General features: G+C 49.2%; 1 protein-coding gene across 3 annotated transcripts in view; it reads left to right on the top strand.

Moving 5' to 3' along the window:
- The window catches only part of LOC139234032 (E3 ubiquitin-protein ligase ARIH1), a 70,129-nt gene that overhangs the window by 33,587 nt on the left and 14,966 nt on the right, over nucleotides 1-21,576 (top strand). For all 3 annotated transcript variants that reach the window (XM_070864885.1, XM_070864886.1, XM_070864887.1), the window contains 7 exons: nucleotides 6,832-6,924; nucleotides 7,029-7,084; nucleotides 11,023-11,089; nucleotides 11,462-11,568; nucleotides 11,694-11,736; nucleotides 13,751-13,822; nucleotides 18,068-18,198. In XM_070864885.1, the coding sequence (XP_070720986.1) occupies nucleotides 6,832-6,924; nucleotides 7,029-7,084; nucleotides 11,023-11,089; nucleotides 11,462-11,568; nucleotides 11,694-11,736; nucleotides 13,751-13,822; nucleotides 18,068-18,198 (569 nt within the window). The remainder of the gene's footprint in view (nucleotides 1-6,831; nucleotides 6,925-7,028; nucleotides 7,085-11,022; nucleotides 11,090-11,461; nucleotides 11,569-11,693; nucleotides 11,737-13,750; nucleotides 13,823-18,067; nucleotides 18,199-21,576) is intronic.

The raw sequence follows: 21,576 nt of genomic DNA, 5'->3' as shown, positions 1-21,576 counted from the left end.
CCTCCCCCCACCCGACCTCCAGCTCCCCCACCCGACCTCCAGCTCCCCCACCCGACCTCCCCCTCCCCCACCCGGCCGCCCCCTCCCCCCACCCGGCCGCCCCCTCCCCCCACCCGGCCGCCCCCTCCCCCCACCCGGCCGCCCCCTTCCCCCACCCGGCCGCCCCCTCCCCCCACCCGGCCGCCCCCTCCCCCCACCCGGCCGCCCCCTCCCCCCACCCGGCCGCCCCCTCCCCCCACCCGGCCGCCCCCTCCCCCCACCCGGCCGCCCCCTCCCCCCACCCGGCCGCCCCCTCCCCCCACCCGGCCGCCCCCTCCCCCCACCCGGCCGCCCCCTCCCCCCACCCGGCCGCCCCCTCCCCCCACCCGGCCGCCCCCTCCCCCCACCCGGCCGCCCCCTCCCCCCACCCGGCCGCCCCCTCCCCCCACCCGGCCGCCCCCTCCCCCCACCCGGCCGCCCCCTCCCCCCACCCGGCCGCCCCCTCCCCCCACCCGGCCGCCCCCTCCCCCCACCCGGCCGCCCCCTCCCCCCACCCGGCCGCCCCCTCCCCCCACCCGGCCGCCCCCTCCCCCCACCCGGCCGCCCCCTCCCCCCACCCGGCCGCCCCCTCCCCCCACCCGGCCGCCCCCTCCCCCCACCCGGCCGCCCCCTCCCCCCACCCGGCCGCCCCCTCCCCCCACCCGGCCGCCCCCTCCCCCCACCCGGCCGCCCCCTCCCCCCACCCGGCCGCCCCCTCCCCCCACCCGGCCGCCCCCTCCCCCACCCGGCCGCCCCCTCCCCCCACCCGGCCGCCCCCTCCCCCCACCCGGCCGCCCCCTCCCCCCACCCGGCCGCCCCCTCCCCCCACCCGGCCGCCCCCTCCCCCCACCCGGCCGCCCCCTCCCCCCACCCGGCCGCCCCCTCCCCCCACCCGGCCGCCCCCTCCCCCCACCCGGCCGCCCCCTCCCCCCACCCGGCCGCCCCCTCCCCCCACCCGGCCGCCCCCTCCCCCCACCCGGCCGCCCCCTCCCCCCCTCCCCCCCCGACCTCCCTCTCCCCCTCCCCCCCCGACCTCCCCCTCCCCCTCCCCCCCCCGACCTCCCCCTCCCCCTCCCCCCCCCGACCTCCCCCTCCCCCCCCGACCTCCCCCTCCCCCCCCCCGACCTCCCCCTCCCCCCCCGACCTCCCCCTCCCCCCCCCCCGACCTCCCCCCCCCCCCCGACCTCCCCCTCCCCCCCCCCCGACCTCCCCCTCCCCCACCCGACCGCCCCCTCCCCCCCCCCGACCTCCCCCTCCCCAGTGAGTAGCAGGAACTGAGGGAAATCCTTAATAGTCAGGAAATGGTGTTAGGGAAACTGATGGGATTGAAGGCTGATAAATCCCCAGGGTCTGATAGTCTGCATCCCAGAGTACTTAAGGAAGTGGCCCTAGAAATAGTAGATGCATTGGTGGTCATTTTCCAAAATTCCATGGACTCTGGATCAGTACCTATGGATTGGAGGGAGAGAGAAAACAAGGAATTAGAGACCGGTTAGCCTGACGTCGGTAGTGGGGAAAATGCTGGAATCTATTATTAAAGATGGAATAGCAGCGCATTTGGAAAGCAGTGACAGGATCTGTCCAAGTCTGCATGGATTTATGAAAGGGAAATCATGCTTGACAAATCTGGAGTTTTATGAGGGTGTAACTAGTAGAGGGTTAAGGGAGAACCAGTGGATGTGCTGTATTTGGACTTTCAAAAGGCTTTTGACAAGATCCCACACAAGAGATTGTTGTGCAAAATTAAGGCACATGGTATTGGGGGTAATGAATTGACGTGGATAGAGAACTGATTGGCAGACAGGAAGCAAAGAGTGGGAATAAACGGGTCCTTTTCAGAATGGCAGACAGTGACTAGTGGGGTGCTTCAAGGTTCAGTACTGGGACCCCAGCTACTTACAATATACATTAATGATTTGGATGAAGGAATTGAATGTAACTAAGCTGGGTGGCGGTGTGAGCTGTGAGGAGGATGCCAAGAGGCTGCAGGGTGACTTGGACAGGTTAGGTGAATGGACAAATGCATGACACATGCAGTATAATATGGATAAATGTGAGGTTATCCACTTTGGTGGAAAAAACAAGAAGGCAGACTATTATCCTAATGGTGACAGATTAGGAAAAGGGGAGGTTCAACGAGACCTGGGTGTCATGGTATACATCAGTCACTGAAGGTAGGCATGTAGGTACAGCAGGCAGTAAAGAAAGCAAATGGCACGCTGGCCTTCATAGCGAAAGGATTTGAGTATGGGAGCAAGGAGGTTTTACTGCAGTTGTACAGGGCCTTGGTGAGACCACACCTTGAGTATTGTGTACAGTTTTGGTCTCCTAATCTGAGGAAGGACGTGCTTGCTATTGAGGGAGTGCAGCAAAGGTTCATCAGACTAATTCCTGGGATGGCAGGACTGACATATGAAGAAAGACTGGATCGGCTAGGCTTATACTCACTGAAATTTAGAAGAATGAAAGGGGATCTCATAGAAGCATACAAAATTCTGACGGGACTGAACAGGTTAGATGCAGGAAGAATGTTCCCGATGTTGGGGAAGTCCAGAACCAGGGGTCACAGTCTAAGGATAAGGGGTAAGCCATATAGGACTGAGATGAGGAGAAACTTTTTCACCCAGAGAGGGGTGAACCTATGGAATTCTCTACCGCAGAGAGTTGTTGAGTCCAGTTCGTTGGATATATTCAAAAGGGAGTTAGATGTGGCCCTTACGGCTAAAGGGATCAGGGGGTATGGAGAGAAGGCGGGAGTGGGGTACTGAAGTTGCATGATCAGCTATGATCATATTGAATGGTGGTGCAGGCTCAAAGGGCCGAATGGCCTGCTCCTGCACCTATTTTCTATGTTTCTATGTAATAGGATCAGGGTAGACTGACAGTTGCCGAGTTAGCAGTTTGTGGGCTGAATGGCCTCCTTCCATTTTGTCATTTGTGATTACCTATCGTTATGAGATGGTGTGTACACGAGCCATCAGTCTCCGAGGCATCGTTTCTTTCCAGCTGTCAGCGAGTGATAATGTAAAGCTTTTATTATTACCAGTGTTCTTTTAATAGATGGTGTGATTTTTTCAGCATTGCCTTTGCTTTTTGTTCAGTGCTTGTAGGTGATGAGTGGCCACTTCATATTCCAGCCACAGTCCACTGGCTGACTCATTCGCTGGCAGACACAGTCAACCTATACAACAGTGCCTCAGACTGCATGAAGAGTTTACTGACCTTATCATCATCATGGTGTGGAGCAATCCCCAATCCACTTGTCTGAGGCAGTGGAGGCTGATTTCAGATTACATAGAGGAGTTCTAATCCTAGAGGACAAGTCCCACAATTTTGAGGATTATGCTGGGACTAATGCAGCCTCTGCATTGGCAATGCTAAGTTTAAAGTTGGCTTTGCTGCAGGATCAGGACCTTCGGACCAGTCATAAAGGAACAGCCAGCACTGTAAAAGTTCAGAGAAGAGTGAACTGAAAAGCATTTAATTTTGAAGTTGCTGTTGTATCCTCTTAATTCAGGAGTGAATTTCCAACCCAGAGGTGGCTCGTGTAACTCTGCATTACTAATCGCTCCACCAAAATGCAGCTGTAACTGTTTCTGCTGGCTCCTTGTGTCAGGGTCAGTTGGATGTCAACAAAAAATCTTTTAAAAAGAATCCAGGCACTCATTGCCTGAAGACGGGAGCAAGAATCAACTGCTTAACTGTAGTTTTCTCCCAGTACACCGCTAGTTAGGAGTCTAGTACCAAGCCATTTCCGAGTTGGCTGAGCTTCATTAACCGAGTCAATAGATGGCATGCTTATTTTCAAGTAACTCGTCTTGAAGGGCAAAGGATGGGTGGAGAGGATGCGTGTGCAGGGAGAGGGTGGGGCAGCTGATCCTGCTGCTCCAGAGACCCTCCCCCTGGTACACAGAGACCCCGAGACCCCCCCTGGTGCACACTGCTCCGAGACCTCACAATGCACACACCCCCCCCCCCCCTTTGTGTACACAGATCCCATGGTACACACCACCCTGAGACATCCCATCATGGGCAGTTCCTCGGAATCAAGGAAGACTTGCTTCCACTCCTGAAGTGAGTTGTTTGGTGGCTGAACAGTCCAATGCGAGAGCCGCAGACTCACAGGTGGTACAGATAGTCGTTGAGGGAAGGGGTGGGTGGGACTTTCCGCTGTCTGTGCTTGGTTTCTGCATGCTCTCGGCATTGAGACTCGAAGTACTCAGCGCCCTCTCGGATGCACTTTCTCCACTTAGGGCGATCTTTGGCCAGGGATTCCCAGGTGTTGGTGGGGATGTTGCACTTTATCAGGGAGGCTTTGAGGGTATCCTTGTAGTGTTTCTGCTGCCCACCTTTGGCTCGTTTGCCATGAAGGAGCTCAGAGTAGAGCACTTGCTTTGGGAGTCTGGCATGCGAACAATGTGGCCTGCCCAGTGGAGCTGGTCGAGTGTGGTCAGTGCTTCAATGCTGGGGATGTTGGCCTGAATGAGGACGCTGATGTTGGTGTGTCTGTTCACCCGGGGGATTTGTAGGATCTTGCGGAGACATCGTTGGTGATATTTCTCCAGCAACCTGAGGTGTCTACTGTACATGGTCCATGTCTCTGAGCCATACAGGAGGGTGGGTATTACTACAGCCCTGTAGACCATGAGCTTGGGGCAGTTTTGAGGGCCTGGTCTTCAAACACACTTTTCCTCAGGCAGCCGAAGGCTGCACTGGAGGCAGTGTTGGATCTCGTCATCGCTGCCTGCTCTTATTGATAGGAGGCTCTCGAGATATGGGAAGTGATCCTCGGTGTCCAAGGCCGCTCCGTGGATCTTGATGACTGGGGGGCAGTGCTGTGTGGTGAGGACAGGCTGGTGGAGGACCTTTGTCTTACGGATGTTTAGCGTAAGGCCCATTCTTTCGTACGCCTCAGTAAATATATTGATTGTGTCCTGGAGTGCAGCCTCTGTATGTGCGCAGACACGGACGTCGTCCACGTACTGTAGCTCAGTGACTGAGGTTGGGGTGATCTTGGACCTGGCCTGGAGACGGCGAAGGTTGAACAGGTTCCCACTGGTTCTGTAGTTTAGTTTCATTCCAGTGGGGAGCTTGTTGACTGTGAGGTGGAGCATGGCGGCGAGAAAGATTCTGAGAAGAGGGTTGGGGCGATGACGCAGTCCTGTTTGACCCCGGTCCGGACGTGGATTGGTCTATGATGGATCCGTTGGTAAGGATCACAGCCTGCATGTCGTCGTGGAGCAGGCGGAGGATGGTGAAAAACTTTTGGGGGCATCCGAAATGGAGAAGGACGCTCCATAGACCCTCAGGGTTGACAGTGTCAAAGGACTTTGTAAGGTCGAAGAAGGCCATGTATAAGGGCTGGCGCTGTTCCCTGCATTTCTCCTGTAGCTGTCACGCTGCAAAGATCATGTCCGTCCACACTGTGACTCCGGGAGGAGCTTCTCGGCCACAGTACACACCGCATAGTGGGTAGGCTGACTATAGGTCGCTGCCATCGTGGGAGTATTGAAAGTAAAGGGGTTGCAATATCGAATCTTTTCCAGAATAATGAGGGGATCATGATCGGCACAAAACAAAACAATTTCTTCAAAAGGAGTTAACTTTATGTCTGTGTGTACCGGGAGTTCTCAGTGTCGGTGAGCACTGCGGGGTCTTGGGCCAGTGTCGGTGTGTACCGGGGGGTCTCGGGGCGGTGTGTGTACTGGGGTGGGGGGGGGGGTCCCAGGGCAGTGTCGATGTTTACCGGGGGGGAGTCTTGGGGCGGTGTCGGTGTGTACCGCGGGGTCTCGGTCTCGGTGTGTACCCGGGGGTCTCGGTGTCGGCGTGTACTGCGGTGTCTCGGTGTCGGTGTGTACCCGGGGGTCTCGGTGTCGGTGTGGACCGGGGGGTCTCTGGGCGATGTTGGTGTGTACCGGGGGTCTTGGGGCGGTGTCGGTGTGTATCCGGGGGTCTCTGGTCGGTGTGTACCTTGGGGTCTCGGGTTGGTGTGTACCGGGGGGTCTCTGGACAATGTTGGTGTGTACCAGGGGGTCTCGGGGCGGTGTCTGTTTTAACCGTGGGGTCTCGGGGTGGCGTTGGTGTGTACTGGGGGGGTCTCGGGGCGATGTTGGTGTGTACCGGGGGGTCTCTGGGCGATGTTGGTGTGTACCAGGGGGTCTCTGGGCGATGTTGGTGTGTACAGGGGGGTCTCTGGGCGATGTTAATGTGTACCAGGGGGTCTCGGGGCAGTGTCTGTTTTAACCGGGGGGTCTCGGGGGCGCCGTTGGTGTGTACCGGGGGGATCTCAGGTCGGTGTGTACTGGGGAGGTCTTGAGTTGGTGTGTACAGGGGGGTGGGGGGGGGGGGGATCTCAGGGCTGTGTCGGTGTGTATCGGGGTCTCGGGGCGGTGTATACCGGGGAGGGTCTCAAGGTGTTGTCTGTATGTACCGGGGGGGTCTCTGGGTGGTGTTGGTGTGTAACGCGGAGCCACCTATATAAAAATACAAAGATCCATTCCCACGAATTTGCCTAGATTTCCAGGCCCTGACACTAGTAGATCATGGTGTTGTGCTTTCGAATTTATTTACCGGTGAGACATTGTTAATGGATTCAAATATGGTGCAGCAACAAATGAGAAATAGCTATAATTCGGACTGAGCAGCCCAGGCTTCGAGGGCTGCACATCACATGGGCCATGCATTGGGCTCTAGGTTCGAGTTTTGCTGCATTTCAGTCAAGTGGTTGCACGTGTCTTAATGTTGAAATGTTCTCCGATGCTGATTGTGTCTGATGATGGCACTGGCGATATTTTAATTTCTTGTTTTTTGCAGTACTTCACAGGCTTGGAGTGTGGACACAAATTCTGTATGCAGTGCTGGAATGAATACTTAACCACAAAGATCATAGAGGAAGGTATGGGGCAGGTATGTATCTGTTCTGCATTTGTTCCATTTCCACTGTTCAGGAACTGATCTTTTTGTGGGTCTGACTGCATTGGTGAACTCATTTGTTTTGCACCTCTTTGCAGACTATATCCTGCCCAGCTCACGGCTGTGATATCCTAGTTGATGACAACACAGTTATGTAAGTATTATTTTAACAGCTGAAAATTGTTTCGCTGTACGCCATTAATTAAGGATAAGGCAGAGTCACTGTAAAAGTCTAGTTCTGGGGTGAATGACTAGGACTGCAGTGAAATGTAATGGTGTGAAATCTTGGTACTACATTCACTTGAACTGTAAGAAACACCAAACACTATAGTTCTAGGTCCAAATTTAGATTGTGCCTGGGAGAGTATATTGTGCGTGAGGGTGAAATACTGGAGCTGGTTGTGGCAGGAGCACTTGGAGGTGGTGAATTAAAAAAATCTCTCAATGTTAAACTGTATTGGCTTGTGTATGATATTTTTACCATAGCATATTAGTATCAATATCTCAATAAACCGAATTAAGAATGAATGCATTTGCAATGGTAACATAAAAAAATAGAAACCAGTGAGAATACAGTTAGCGATTCTTGTAATTGGAGGTCGCAGTAAGGAGACTGCTTTCTGTGTGGGGGCGGAGTTGGTGTTGAGAAAAGCGAGGATGGTTATTTGTTTAAAATGTAGAGACTGGTGACTGGGACCTGCCTTAATATGTTCCTGTATTTGTTTTTAATATACTTTTACCTCGATGGTTGTATGCTGTCTTTAATACCCCCACTCAACTAAACATTCCTTAACTGCACTAGTAATCTTATGGTAATGTATGATATTTTGTGTTAAGTAAGAAAAAGCTTGCATTTATATAGCGCCTTTCACGATGTCGGGACACCCAAAGCACATTACAGCTAATGAAGTGTCGTAACTGTTGTGATGTAGGAAACACGACAGATAATTTCCTGTCAGCAAGGTCCTACAAACAGCAATGTGATAATGGCCAGATAATCTGTTCCTGATGCTGGTTGAGGGATAAATATAGGCCAGAACACCATAGAAAACTCCTGCTCTCCAAAATAGTGCCATGGGATCTTTTACATCCACCAGAGAGAGCAGGCGGGACCTCGGTTTAATGTCTCATCCGAAAACAGCCCCTCCGACAGTGCGGCGCTCCCTCGGTACTGCCCCTCCGACGGTGCGGCGCTCCCTCGGTACTGCCCCTCCGACAGTGCGGCACTCCCTCGGTACTGCCCCTCCGACAGTGCGGCGCTCCCTCGGTACTGCCCCTCCGACAGTGCGGCGCTCCCTCGGTACTGCCCCTCCGACAGTGCGGCGCTCCCTCAGTACTGTCCCTCCGACAGTGCGGCGCTCCCTCAGTACTGCCCTGGAGAGTTAGTATGGAGTAAATGCAGGAAGGTATTGCAGCTGTCGGGTCCGTCACTCACACTCTGATTTGACCAGTTTTGCACTTCATATAAATGCTAACTTGATGGTTCTTTCACTTTTGCCGCTGCCCACCATCTGCTCTAGTTCCTGCTATATTATAGCTCACATTGGAGCATGAAGGGTGTGGATTTGACTCACCCCACCCCCGCCCAGACCGAGCACAGTCTAAGCTGGCTCTCCAGGGCAGCACAGAATTTTGAGTTGTCAGTGGTGCAGTCCCTTGTGATGAGATGGGGAAATGTGTCTGTCAATTGGTGTGGGAATTAAAATTCCCTTCTCCCACTGGCAGTTACTTACCACCAACACGAACAGATTAGAGGTCGTCAGTCTTTGTGAGATTTTGCTATCCCCGGAAACGGCTGCTCCATTTAGCTCCATAATAAACTGAATTCATTGTATGTGAGGTATTTTGAGAGCCATGGTAAGCTGTTATATAAATGCTATTGCTCATTGTAGTAGAGCACAGACAGTTGCTCTTGACTGGCAGAGAATTAACTGGACCCTTATAACTTGCTTATGTCAAATGACTTTATTCCATTTCCCCATTAGATGAATAACCTTTCAATCTCTGGAGCTTGTTTACCAAATCGTTTCCATGGATAGCTATTGGAGGTTTCAGGGCCTCTATCATTTATTGGTTATTTATTTGAAATTGTTCTTGTGGGTTTGCAGAGTATAAGTAGTTAATGGGCTGTGTATTGGGACATGACTTCCATATGGTGCCATCTGGGTCATAACACCAAGTCAATCAGGGACACAGATCATAATGAGCACAGTTGTGGAGTGTGGCCCATAAACAACCAAACTGTCTCTTGCTGACTGCTAGAAATCATCTTTCACAGATGAAACCCTGGTTTTGTTGGTTTATTTTTGTGTGGGGACTATTGTGTTGGTGGGGATGTAAGGTTTAGGCTGAACTTTGAGCCATTTTTGTACAATATCTGTCAATGTTACAAGGAGTGAAGTTTTGCTGACACTGTAGAGTTATGTGAAGATCACATTTTACTAGTTATTCAATGGTAGCTTTGATCCAAACAATACTGAGATTAATGTATTTTGCTGTGAGTTTGACAAACTATACTGCATGCTTTGTTGCTCACTCACGCCTGCCACTTCCCACCATCTCAGATTCACTTTGCATGCCAGTTCCCTTGTGTCTTCAACAATTCGTGCCGTTTCTGAAGATGGTTTCCTCCTATTAGAAAGTGACCTGGCATTTCCAGTTAGGAAGGGAGCTTGCTGTAAAGCAGCAAATGACGCTAATTTTGATGTGCTACCAACCCAGGGATCTGCATGAGAGTGCTGATCCCAAGCATTACATTTGAATTTGGTGATGAGGAAAACATTTAGCGCCCTTTATAAAGCTTGAATAACAGGGAAGATGGTGTTAGTTTCAAAGAGGGCTCGATAACCTGGGTGATGTTGGAGAATTAACACCGAGTAGGTTTAACTCGGGATCATGGCTGGTAATGGGTGAGTTTAAGGGCTTTTCCCGTCATGCGATGAATGCTCAATTATTCTTGTACAGTATTTACAGCACAGAAACAGGTCTTTCGGCTCAACTGGTCTATGTCGGTGTTTATGCTCCACACAAGCCTTCTCCCTCCCTATGAACATAACCTTCTATTCCTTGCTCCCTCATGTATTTATTTCGTGTTGCACAAATACGCTGGTCGAGATGCTTTTATCCTCATCATAACCATCGTATAAATAGATATAATTCCAGTTGCTCTGATTTCTTTTACAAAGTGAGGATGGCAGCCGCTTGGGTTGCAGTTGATTTGTGATTTCAGTGTACTTGATTTGTGGCTGACTCCCATTTCATTTCAGCATGTTGTGTTTACATGAGGTTCATGTTGATGACAGGCTGCCCAGCATTTGCCCTGATGTGTGTTGTGTTGTCATGGAGCCATGTTTCAGTTCTGCAAGCTGGGTTTGTTTTTGGATAACTGGGATCACGTTTACGAGATGAGTGAACCCAGTTCTCTTTCACTTGTGCTTTGTCCAGGCTGACGGGATTCCCTTTGTACTGCACCCGTTTCCATAATGACCAGCCCAGTAACACAAACCGCATCTAGCTGGAAGCTGTACGTTCCATTGCTTGCCTTCTAGTTTGCTATTGGCCTCACTTTATAACCATAGAACCGGCCGGCTGTGCCCTCACTTACTATATAAGGTAAACATTTATCATGGTGTTGCTGGATACCCACATGGCAAGTTAGATACAAGTGAGGAAGGCATTTGGCCCAACTTAAGATCCCCCCAGAAAAGGCACAGCTCCCCACCACATCTAACTGCGTATGTATCACGCGATCGGGGCGACCGTTCAGTTCTGTGTATATCAGTAACCGCACAGCAAATAATTTTGTGCATTGAGAAGATCTAAAAAGTCCCCCTCCCCCCCCTAGCCGCCTCCCCCCCACCATCACCCCTGAGTGAAGGGGTCAGCACCATTGTAGGATGGAGTTGAGTTGGGTTGCTTCCTCCTTGTGGAATAGAAACATAGAAAATATGTGCAGGAGTAGGGCCAATTGGCCCTTCGAGTCTGTACCACCATTCAATATGATCATGGCTGATCATGGCCACTTTCTATCACTATGTTTACAGTCTAATGGAAATATCTTCTAAGAAATGTGTTTCGGTCTATTTTCTCCAGGCGTTTGATCACAGATTCCAAAGTCAAGTTGAAGTACCAGCATTTAATAACCAACAGTTTTGTAGAGGTAAGGCTTTCTCTCTTTAGAACAAATGCTGTGTGTGGAAGTGCAATAGGTAGAAGTAAAAATGGAACTGTGTTGTCAAGGTGTGCATTGCATGCATTGGCTGCTAAACTGACGTCACTGTAATTCAAAATAGTTCTTTTAAATCTGCTTTAATTTGGGTTTTAAATTGCTTTGCAAGGGGACAGTAGCTGGAGCCTTGCTGTACAGGGTGGGGTTGGTTGTTGGGTGTGCACCAGATTTTGACTAACACTGGAGTGTCATTAGATAATGACGGGGTCCGGCTGGAAGCTATTCCTTTTGTGCCACCTTCTCATCACTGTGCCTTTTGTTTAAAGTGAGCGAGACACCAACAGTTGTGCTTTTCCATCACAGTGCAATCGACTGTTAAAATGGTGCCCTGCCCCTGACTGTCACCATGTTATTAAAGTCCAGTACCCTGATGCAAAGCCAGTTCGCTGTAAATGTGGGCGGCAGTTCTGGTAAGTGTGCAGAGCACAACAGATTTCTACCTAAATGTCACTCTTAGTTATTGGGTGTCTTTAAGTATCTGAATTGAAGTCTGAGTCACAAATATTAAGTAAGATTTTTTTTTAAAATTTTACAGCTTCAACTGTGCTGAGAATTGGCACGATCCTGTTAAATGCAAGGTGAGAGACAGACACCATCGATAAATTCACAGTACTAGTTTCACATTAGTGATGTGACTGTGTTCCTGTATTAGCTCAATTTATTTTCAAGTTCTCAGTAAACTAAGTATAACTTTAATGCCTTTCCCTTATATATTACGTAAAGACTACAATTTACCCGGGAACCATTGAAGCAGACAGAATAAATAGGTTAAGGACATAATTCGATGTCGTTTCTAGAGACGTATAGAAGGGATTGGGCGGGGGGAGGGGTGGCTAGGGGTTGATCTCTGAAAAGGGATGTATTTGACAAACCTAGTGGCCTTGTGGTATTCATCCTCCCTCTCTTTGGTACTAGATATATCCTAAGATTAGATTGAGAAAAAATTAGGAACAAATAGTGAGTTTTTGAAGGTGTGGTGCCCATGATTGAAGTGGCCATGTATGGACTGTGGAAGGCACGGGTTTGATGGGTTGAATGGCTTGCTCTTGTTCCACGGTTGTTTGCTTGATTACTTGGGGAGCTTTCCATTATGCAGTGTCTGGGATAGCTCACTTGGTGGCTTTTCTGTCTTCATGGCTTTTGGGGCGGTAGAATTCAATTGGTTTGAGAATTCTGGATGTCTGGCTCTGAGATTTGTTTATTGAGATGCAGCAAATAATTGTGATGATAGAGTGAGTAGACTGGGTATTTACTCGTTGGAGTTCAGAAGGATGAGGGGTGATCTTATAGAAACATTTAAAATAATGAAAGGGATAGACAAGATAGAGGCAGAGAGGTTGTTTCCACTGGTCGGGGAGACTAGAACTAGGGGGCACAGCCTCAAAATACAGGGGAGCCAATTTAAAACCGAGTTGAGAAGGAATTTCTTCTCCCAGAGGGTTGAGAATCTGTGGAATTCTCTGCCCAAGGAAGCAGTTGAGGCTAGCTCATTGAATGTATTCAAATCACAGATAGATAGATTTTTAACCAATAAGGGAATTAAGGGTTATGGGGAGCGGGCAGGTAAATGGAGCTGAGTCCAAGGCCAGATCAGCCATGATTTTGTTGAATGGCGGAGCAGGCTCGAGGGGCTAGATGGCCTACTCCTGTTCCTGATTCTTATGTTCTTATGTTCTAAAAAGAATTTGTGCTATAAATGAACGGAGGATAATAAGGAGCAATGGTGCTTCAAAAGGAACGGTCAGCTCTGTATATACTGTACTGCTTGAATAAACAAAGCTCTCACACATGCTACCCAGCAATAACAACCACGCTCCTTTATAAAGTAGCTCTGGTCTTTTTCCATGGGTACCTGTCCTGAAAATCCTTGTTTTGAGCAGCTAGAAGTGTACCTTTAAAAAAAAAAAAAAAATTTTTAGTGACGTTGCTTGTTGGGAGCATTTCCAGCTCCATGAGCACGTTCCAAGATTGGAGAGTCCTGGCCTCACTGCAGCTATCTGAATGGACCGCAGTGTGAGGCGTTCCTAGTAAGACTACAATCCCGATAGGCCCTTGCACGTTACAAATGTTGTAAAGATCTCCATTGTAATGACATCAGCCTCGTGATATGTACCAAAAGTTGTGAAAATGAGGCGATGTGAATGTGTGTGGTATAAGATCCAAATGGAGATTTGTAAACCATTATTTCGGAGCACTGGCGGAGCTCAGGGAGCAAGTCACTTTCCCGGGTGAGATGATGCGATTAGAACCAGGACTGGTGTGCGGGACCGTAATAGGTGATGCGGAGGGAACCAGGACTTGATGTACAGGAGTGTAGTAGATGATGGTGGGGGAACCAGGACTGGTGTACGGGAGCGTAATGAATGATGGGGGGGGCCAGAACTGGTGTACGGGACTGTAATAAATGGTGGGGGAGAACCAGGACTGGTGTATGGGACTGTAATAAATGCTCAGACACAGCGGGTACTTTACAATTGCCAATGTTTTGGGATGTACTAATCTCCATATTGGCTCGGGCATTTCCTAAATGATCTACTGTACTGCTAGTTACTGCTGTGTACAACGTGTAATGGTTGTAATTCTTCCTTATAGTGGTTGAAGAAGTGGATTAAAAAGTGCGATGATGACAGTGAAACCTCCAATTGGATTGCAGCAAACACTAAGGTAGACCAGCGACCTCCAGGGACCACCAGTGAGAAGTGGTGCTTTGAGCAGCACCGTGTCCGGTTGGATGACCTATACACCAGACTGTTTAATGATCAGCCTGTGAAGGATTGCAGAGAAGCTCTCTTATTGCTTGCTATTGTATTCATCCCTAAGAGATTGTCATTATTTCAAACTGCATATTCCAGAAGCCGGTCCATCAGTTTTTTTCAGGCTTCTGCTCACAGTTATTTGCATCCCTTCCATAGAAATTCCTTGTGTGATCTCTCCCAGCTTTTGAACAATGTTCACATCTGTCTTTAGGATGAAGTTAACCAGACAAAGTATTACAAAATAGGGAGCAACTTAAAAGTTGCCTTGTACAAGTGTACAACTAAGGACAAAAGGCACACTGATGGTCTCCATTTCTGCGTTGCCTGTGTTCTCTCTGCCTGGCACCTGTACAATGTTCTTCCATCTGGTCCTAGCGACCATTGTTCAGGTGCGAGCATCGGTCGGTTATTTGCTGTGTGCGTGTTGGGTAGGAAGTAATGGAGAGCGTACCAACCAAGCTTTGTCCCCTCCACATCCAGCGCCTACATTCCTGTGACTTCTGATCTGCTGGGCACAATGTTCCCTTTAATTTGTTGGGTGCGGGGCCCATTCAAAATACCATGGATTCGTGATTTTTCCCATTTGTGAGCCGGCTGCACGAGAGCTCCAGAGCGCAGCTTAAAGGGATCGTTGGATGGGCTGCACAGGATAAAGACAGAGACCTTCATAGATCATGTTTCCATGGGCCTGACAAGTTGCTGTTGGGCACCAGTCACCTGTAAATGAGCTGGCCTTGAGCAATGGCAGGAGCAACGGTTACCAGGGTATGGGAGAGAGGGGTGTGAGGGTAACGGTTACCAGGGTATGGGAGAGAGAGGTGTGCAGGGATCGGTTACCCGGGTATGGGAGAGAGAGGTGTGTGGGGATCGGTTACCCGGGTATGGGAGAGAGAGGTGTGCAGGGATCGGTTACCAGGGTATGGGAGAGGGGTGTGCGGGGATCGGTTACCCGGGTATGGGAGAGAGAGGTGTGTGGGGATCGGTTACCAGGGTATGGGAGAGAGGGATAGAGGTGTGCGGGGATCGGTTACCCAGGTATGGGAGAGAGAGGTGTGTGGGGATCGGTTACCAGGGTATGGGAGAGGGGTGTGCGGGGATCGGTTACCCGGGTATGGGAGAGAGAGGTGTGTGGGGATCGGTTACCAGGGTATGGGAGAGAGGGATAGAGGTGTGCGGGGATCGGTTACCAGGGTATGGGAGAGAGGGGTGTGCGGGGATCGGTTACCAGGGTATGGGAGAGAGGGGTGTGCGGGTAACAGTTACCAGAGTATGGGAGAGAGGGATAGAGGTGTGCGGGGATCGGTTACCAGGGTATGGGAGAGAGGGATAGAGGTATGCGGGGATCGGTTACCAGGGTATGGGAGAGAGGGATGAGGGTGTGGGGAACGGTTACAAGGGTATGGTAGAGAGGGGAGTGCGGGGATCGGTTACCAGGGTATGGGAGAGAGGGGTGTGCGGGGATCGGTTACCAGGGTATGGGAGAGAGGGGTGTGCAGGGATCGGTTACCAGGGTATGGGAGAAGGGTGTGAGGGGATCGGTTACCCGGGTATGGGAGAGGGAGGTGAGGGTATGGGAGAGGAGGGTGCGGGGATCGGTTACCAGGGTATGGGAGAAGGGTGTGAGGGGATCGGTTACCCGGGTATGGGAGAGGGAGGTGTGCGGGGATCGGTTACCCGGGTATGGGAGAGGGAGGTGTGCGGGGATCGGTTACCCGGGTATGGGAGAGAGGCGTGAGTGTATGAGAGAGAGGTGTGCGGGGATCGGTTACCCGGGTATGGGAGAGAGAGGTGTGCGGGGATCGGTTACCCGGGTATGGGAGAGAGAGGTGTGCGGGGATCGGTTACCCGGGTATGGGAGAGGGAGGTGAGGGTATGGGAGAGGAGGGTGCGGGGATCGGTTACCCGGGTATGGGAGAGGGGGGTGCGGGGGCTGCGCTGTTCTCCGGGGACCCCGACTTAAGTTGTTGCCACACTTTTAACACCAAAGCTCGAGCGTGAATGTATTTTAATGGTAAGTGATTCTCATTGCCGCAGTAAAGGATGGCATTATACAGCTCACAGCAATAACTCGGTGTTGTAGTTTTATTCACTATAGTGGGACGCACCATAGTTGCTGCGGCAAGTCAGTGATCACATAAAGTAAAATTACGCCGAATTACATCGGGATTACAACATGGAAACGGGCCATTCAGCCCAACCACTCCGTGTGGTGAACATGAGCAATGATACTAATCCTGTTCTCGTATCCCTTCAGTCCGCTTTAACCACCGATCTAACCTTAAATGTTGAGATGATCTTTGCTTCAATCACTAACTCTGGTAGGGCAATGCATAGCCCTCTGTAAAAATAAATAAATAAATAAAAATGTTTCCCCTGCTCTCTGTCCTAAATCTCTTGCATTTAATCTCAGATGCATGTCCCCTTTTTGTTGAACCGAATCACTGGAAACAGCCTGTTTCTACATGTACTCTGTTCCCATCACTTCCTAATGTTGAACGCCTCTATCCAATTACCCCATGAGCTCCTTTGTTCCAATTTGTCTTTATATTTCTTGATACTAGGCAGCGTACGAGTGAATCTGTGCTGTCTCCTCTCTGTTGCCTCAATATCCTTCCTATAGTGTGGATTCCAAAACTGCACACAGTATTCCAACTGTGGTCTTTCTAACGTTTTATGTAGCTTAACTATTATATCTCGATTTTTAGAATACCTTTTTTGGCAAGAGGTATAGAATATATCAGCTTTCTTTATGCCTTATCCACTTTGAGGTACTGCTTTTAATGTCTTATGAACCGGAACCCCAAATCCCTCCTCTTCCACATCTTCCAGTCTCTTGCCATTCAAAGTTTAATGACTACTCTTTACCAAAATGTACCACCTGACATTTGCTGACGATGAATTCCATCGACCACTTTTTCCCCCATTCAACCATGTTATCTATCACCTTGCAGCTTCTTTTGGTCTTCAGAATTATTTATTATGCCTCCTATTTTCATATTGTCTGCAAATTTGAACACCACTCCCTCTAACCCTATATCCAAATCATTGATGTACACAGTGAGCAGAAGCAGAACTGTAGGACACCACTACACACTCCAGACACTCTGAGCAACACACTTAACTCCTCCTCTGTGTCTCAGTGGGCAGCACTCTCGCTTCTGAGTCAGAAGATTGTGGGTTCAAGCCCCACTCCAGGAACTTGAGCACAATAAATCTAGGCTGACACTCCAGTGCAATGCTGAGGGAGCCTGCACTGTCGGAGGTGCTGTCCTTTGGAAGCGGCGTTAAACCGAGGCCCCGTCTGCCCCCTCAGGTGGACGTAAAAGATCCCATTGCACTATTTCAAAGAAGAGCAGGGGAATTATCCCTGGTGTCCTGGGGCCAATATTTATCTCAGTCAACATAATAACCAGATAATTTGTTTTTTTTAATATCACATTGCTGTTTGTGGGAGTTTGCTGTGCGTAAATTGGCTGCCACGTTTCCCACATTACAACAGTGACTACACTCCAAAAGTACTTCATTGGCTATAAAGCACTTAGAGATGTCCGGTGGTCGTGAAAGGCGCCATATAAATCCAACTCTTTTTTTTTTTCCTTCTAACCAGTTTTTAATTCAATTTGCTACCCCCTCCCTAATTCCAAACCCTTAAACTTCTCCAATGGCCTCCCATGTGGTACTTTGTTAAAAAGGCTTTTTGAAAGTCCATGTACAACCACATCCAAAGAATTTCCCCAAAACAATTAAACGGAGCTCTAGTTCCTTGTTTCACAGTGTTGTCATTACTGTGGCTATCGGTGCAGACTGTGTCCTTCACACAATCTGTCCCAAAACAGGCCAAGTACACTGACATTACTGTTCTAGAATAGACTTCCCATTTCCACCCCAGCAGGTTTAATTTGCTAATTAAACATGGGGTGCAAAGGGCTCGTAAAGTAAAATATTACCTGGAACATAACTTTAAGTGCATCTAATCGCTGTTCACCGACCTTAACGCTAGGATTGATTTCTTGATGTGGATTGCTAAGTTATTGGGCTTGGTCGGTAGTTGAATAGTATCGAGCAATATCATATTCGAACTCATGTGGGCATCTGCTGCTTATCTGTAGTTGGATCTTTACTGTTCACTAACAATGCCTCACTGTCTCAACAGGAATGCCCGAAATGCCATGTGACCATTGAGAAGGACGGTGGATGCAATCACATGGTTTGTCGCAACCAGAATTGTAAAGCAGAATTCTGTTGGGTCTGTCTTGGTCCCTGGGAGCCGCACGGATCTGCCTGGTTAGTCTGTCAGTCACTGCGCTCTTGTAAAAAGAAAAGGTTTAGCATTTATCCAATATATGAATTGTTTTTGGGCACTGGGTTGCATGCTTTGGTAGGATGCTGTTGTGCTGCAGTGACCAGAGTTTGAATCCAGGCAAGATAGTTGATTGAAGGTCTCTGCTCTAGAATGGATGTTGTGTCCTGCTTCTGTACATAAGAACATAAGAAATAGGAGCAGGAGTAGACCATACGGCTCTTCGAGCCTGCTCCGCCATTCAATAAGATCATGGCTGATCTGATCATGGACTCAGCTCCACTTCCCTGTCCGCTCCCCATAACCCCTTATCCCCCTATCGTTTAAGAAGCTGTCTATTTCTGTCTTAAATTTATTCAATATCCCAGCTTCAACAGCTCTGAGGCAGTGAATTCCACAGATTTACAACCCTCTGAGAGAAGAAATTTCTCCCCATCTCTGTTTAAAATGGGCGGCCCCTTATTCTAAGATCATGCCCTCTAGTTCTAGTCTCCCCCATCAGTGGAGACATCCTCTCTGCATCCACCTTGTCAAGCCCCCTCATAATCTTATACGTTTCGATAAGATCACCTCTCATTCTTCTGAATTCCAATGCGTAGAGGCCCAACCTACTCAACCTTTCCTCATAAGTCAAACCCCTCATCCCCGGAATCAACCTAGTGAACTTTCTCTGAACTGCCTCCAAAGCAAGTATATCCTTTCGTAAATATGGAAACCAAAACTGCACGCAGTACTCCAGGTGTGGCCTCACCAATACCTTATATAACTGTAGCAAGACTTCCCTGCTTTTAAAGTCCATCCCCTTTGCAATAAAGGCCAAGATACCATTGGCCTTCCTGATCACTTGCTGTACCTACATACTATCCTTTTGTGTTTCATACACAAGTACCCCCAGGTCCCACTGAACTGCGGCACGTTTCAATCTTTTTCCATTTAAATAATAACTTGCTCTTTGATTTTTTTTTCTGCCAAAGTGCATGACCTCACACTTTCCGACATTATACTCCATCTGCCAAATTTTTGCTCACTCATTTAGCCTGTCTATGTCCTTTTGCAGATTTTTTGTGTCCTCCTCACACATTGCTTTTCCTCCCATCTTTGTATCGTCAGCAAACTTGGCTACGTTACACTCGGTCCCTTCTTCCAAGTCGTTAATATAGGTTGTAAATAGTTGGGGTCCCAGCACTGATCCCTGCGGTACCCCACAAGTTACTGATTGCCATCCCGAGAATGAACCATTTATCCCGACTCTGTTCTGTTAGCCAATGCTAATATATTATCTCCAACCCCGTGAACTTTTATCGTGTGCAGTAACCTTTTATGTGGCACCTTGTCAAATGCCTTCTGGAAGTCCAAATACACCACATCCACTGGTTCCCCTTTATCCACCATGTTCATTACATCCTCAAAAGAACTCCAGCAAATTTGTCAAACATGACTTCCCCTTCATAAATCCATGCTGACTCTGCCTGACTGAATTTTGCTTTTCCAAATGTCCTGCTACTGCTTCTTTAATAATGGACTCCAACATTTTCCCAACCACAGATGTTAGGCTAACTGGTCTATAGTTTCCTGCTTTTTGTCTGCCTCCTTTTTTAAATAGGAGCGTTACATTTGCAGATTTCCAATCTGCTGGGACCTCCCCAAGATCTAGGGAATTTTGGTAAATTACAACCAAAGCATCCACAATCCCTGCCGCTACTTCTCTTAAGACCCTAGGATGCAAGCCATCAGGTCCAGGGGATTTATCTGCCTTTAGTCCCATTATCTTACTGAGTACCACCTCCTTAGTGATTGTGATGGTGTTACGTTCCTCCCCTGCTATAGCCCCTTGACTATCCACTGTCGGAATATTGTTAGTGTCCTCTACCGTAAAGACTGATACAAAATATTTGTTGAGTTTCTGCCATCTCCATGTTCCCCATTACTAATTCCCCAGTCTCGTCCTCTAAGGGACCAACATTTACTTTAGCCACTCTTTTCCTTTTTATATACCTAATAGAAACTCTTGCTGAACACCTGAGCACTATTTCATATCCACTGAGATGGCAATCCTACTCCAAATCAATGGAACGGGGCTAAGCTGAATGTTATAGTAAGGAACTCTGACTAAATACACAATAGCCAGTGGGAGAATTAACCTCTTAGCCTGCCCGTTATAATTGATATGGGGAAGAAGCGTTTGGTAAAGTGCCACATAATAGGCTTGCCAGCAAAATTGAAGCCCATGGAATAAAATGGCAGCATGGATACGAAATTGGCTCAGTGACAGGAAACCGAGAGTAGTGATGATCGGTTGTTTATCGGACTGGAGAAAGGTATACAGTGGTGTTCCCATGGGTCAGTTCTAGGACCACTGCTTTTCTTAATATATATTAATGACTTGGACTTGAGTGTACAGGGCACAATTTCAAAATTTGCAGGTGACACAAACTTGGAAGCATAGTGAACAGTGAGGAGGATAGTGTTAGACTTCAAGAGGACAAAGACAGGTTGGTGGAATGGGTGGACACGTGGCAGATGAAATTGAACGCAGAAAAGTGCTAAGGGATACATTTTGGTAGCAAGAACGAGGAAAGGCGATATAAACTAACGGGTACAATTCTAAAGGGGGTGCAGGAAGAGAGATACCTAGGGGTATATGTGCACAATTCATTGAAGGTGGCAGGGCAGATTGAGAAAGCAGTTAAAAAAGCTTATGGGATCCTGGGCTTTATAAATAGAGACAGAGTATAAAAGCAAGGAATTATGATGAATATAAAACACTGGTTCAGCCTCAACTGGAGTATTGTGTCCAATTCTGGGCACCACACTTTCGGAAGGATGTGAAGGCCTTGGAAAGGGTGCAGAGGAGATTTACGAGGATGGTTCCAGGAATGAGGAACTTCAGTTATGGGGTTAGACTGGAGAAGCTGGGGTTGTTCTCCTTTGAGCAGAGAAGGTTGAGAAGCGATTTGATCGACGTGTTCAATATCATGGGTCTGGACAGAGTAGAGAGAAACTGTTCCTGTTGGCGGAAGGGTCGAGAACCAGAGGGCACAGATTTAAGGCGATTGGCAAAAGAACCAAAGGCGACATGAGGAAAAACTATTTTTACGCAGCGAGTGGTTAGGATCTAGAATACTCTGCCTGAGAGGGTGGTGGAGGCAGACTCAATCGTGGCTTTCAAAGGGGAGTTGGATAAGTACCCGAAGAAAAAATATTTGCAGGGCTATGGGGAAAGGACGGGACAGTGAGACTAGCTGAGGTGCTCTTGCAAAGAGCTGGCATGGGCTCGACAGGCCGAATGGCCGAATGATTCTAAGAAGTGACTAATCAATGGATTCGCATAGTCAGTCAGCAGGAAGGTTCAGTAACTCTTC

Source organism: Pristiophorus japonicus, chromosome 21 (assembly GCF_044704955.1).
Source record: "Pristiophorus japonicus isolate sPriJap1 chromosome 21, sPriJap1.hap1, whole genome shotgun sequence".
In the NCBI taxonomy this organism is placed as follows: Eukaryota; Metazoa; Chordata; class Chondrichthyes; family Pristiophoridae; genus Pristiophorus; species Pristiophorus japonicus.
Note: the sequence above shows the minus strand (reverse complement) of the source record. Positions and strands in the feature narration are given on the sequence as shown.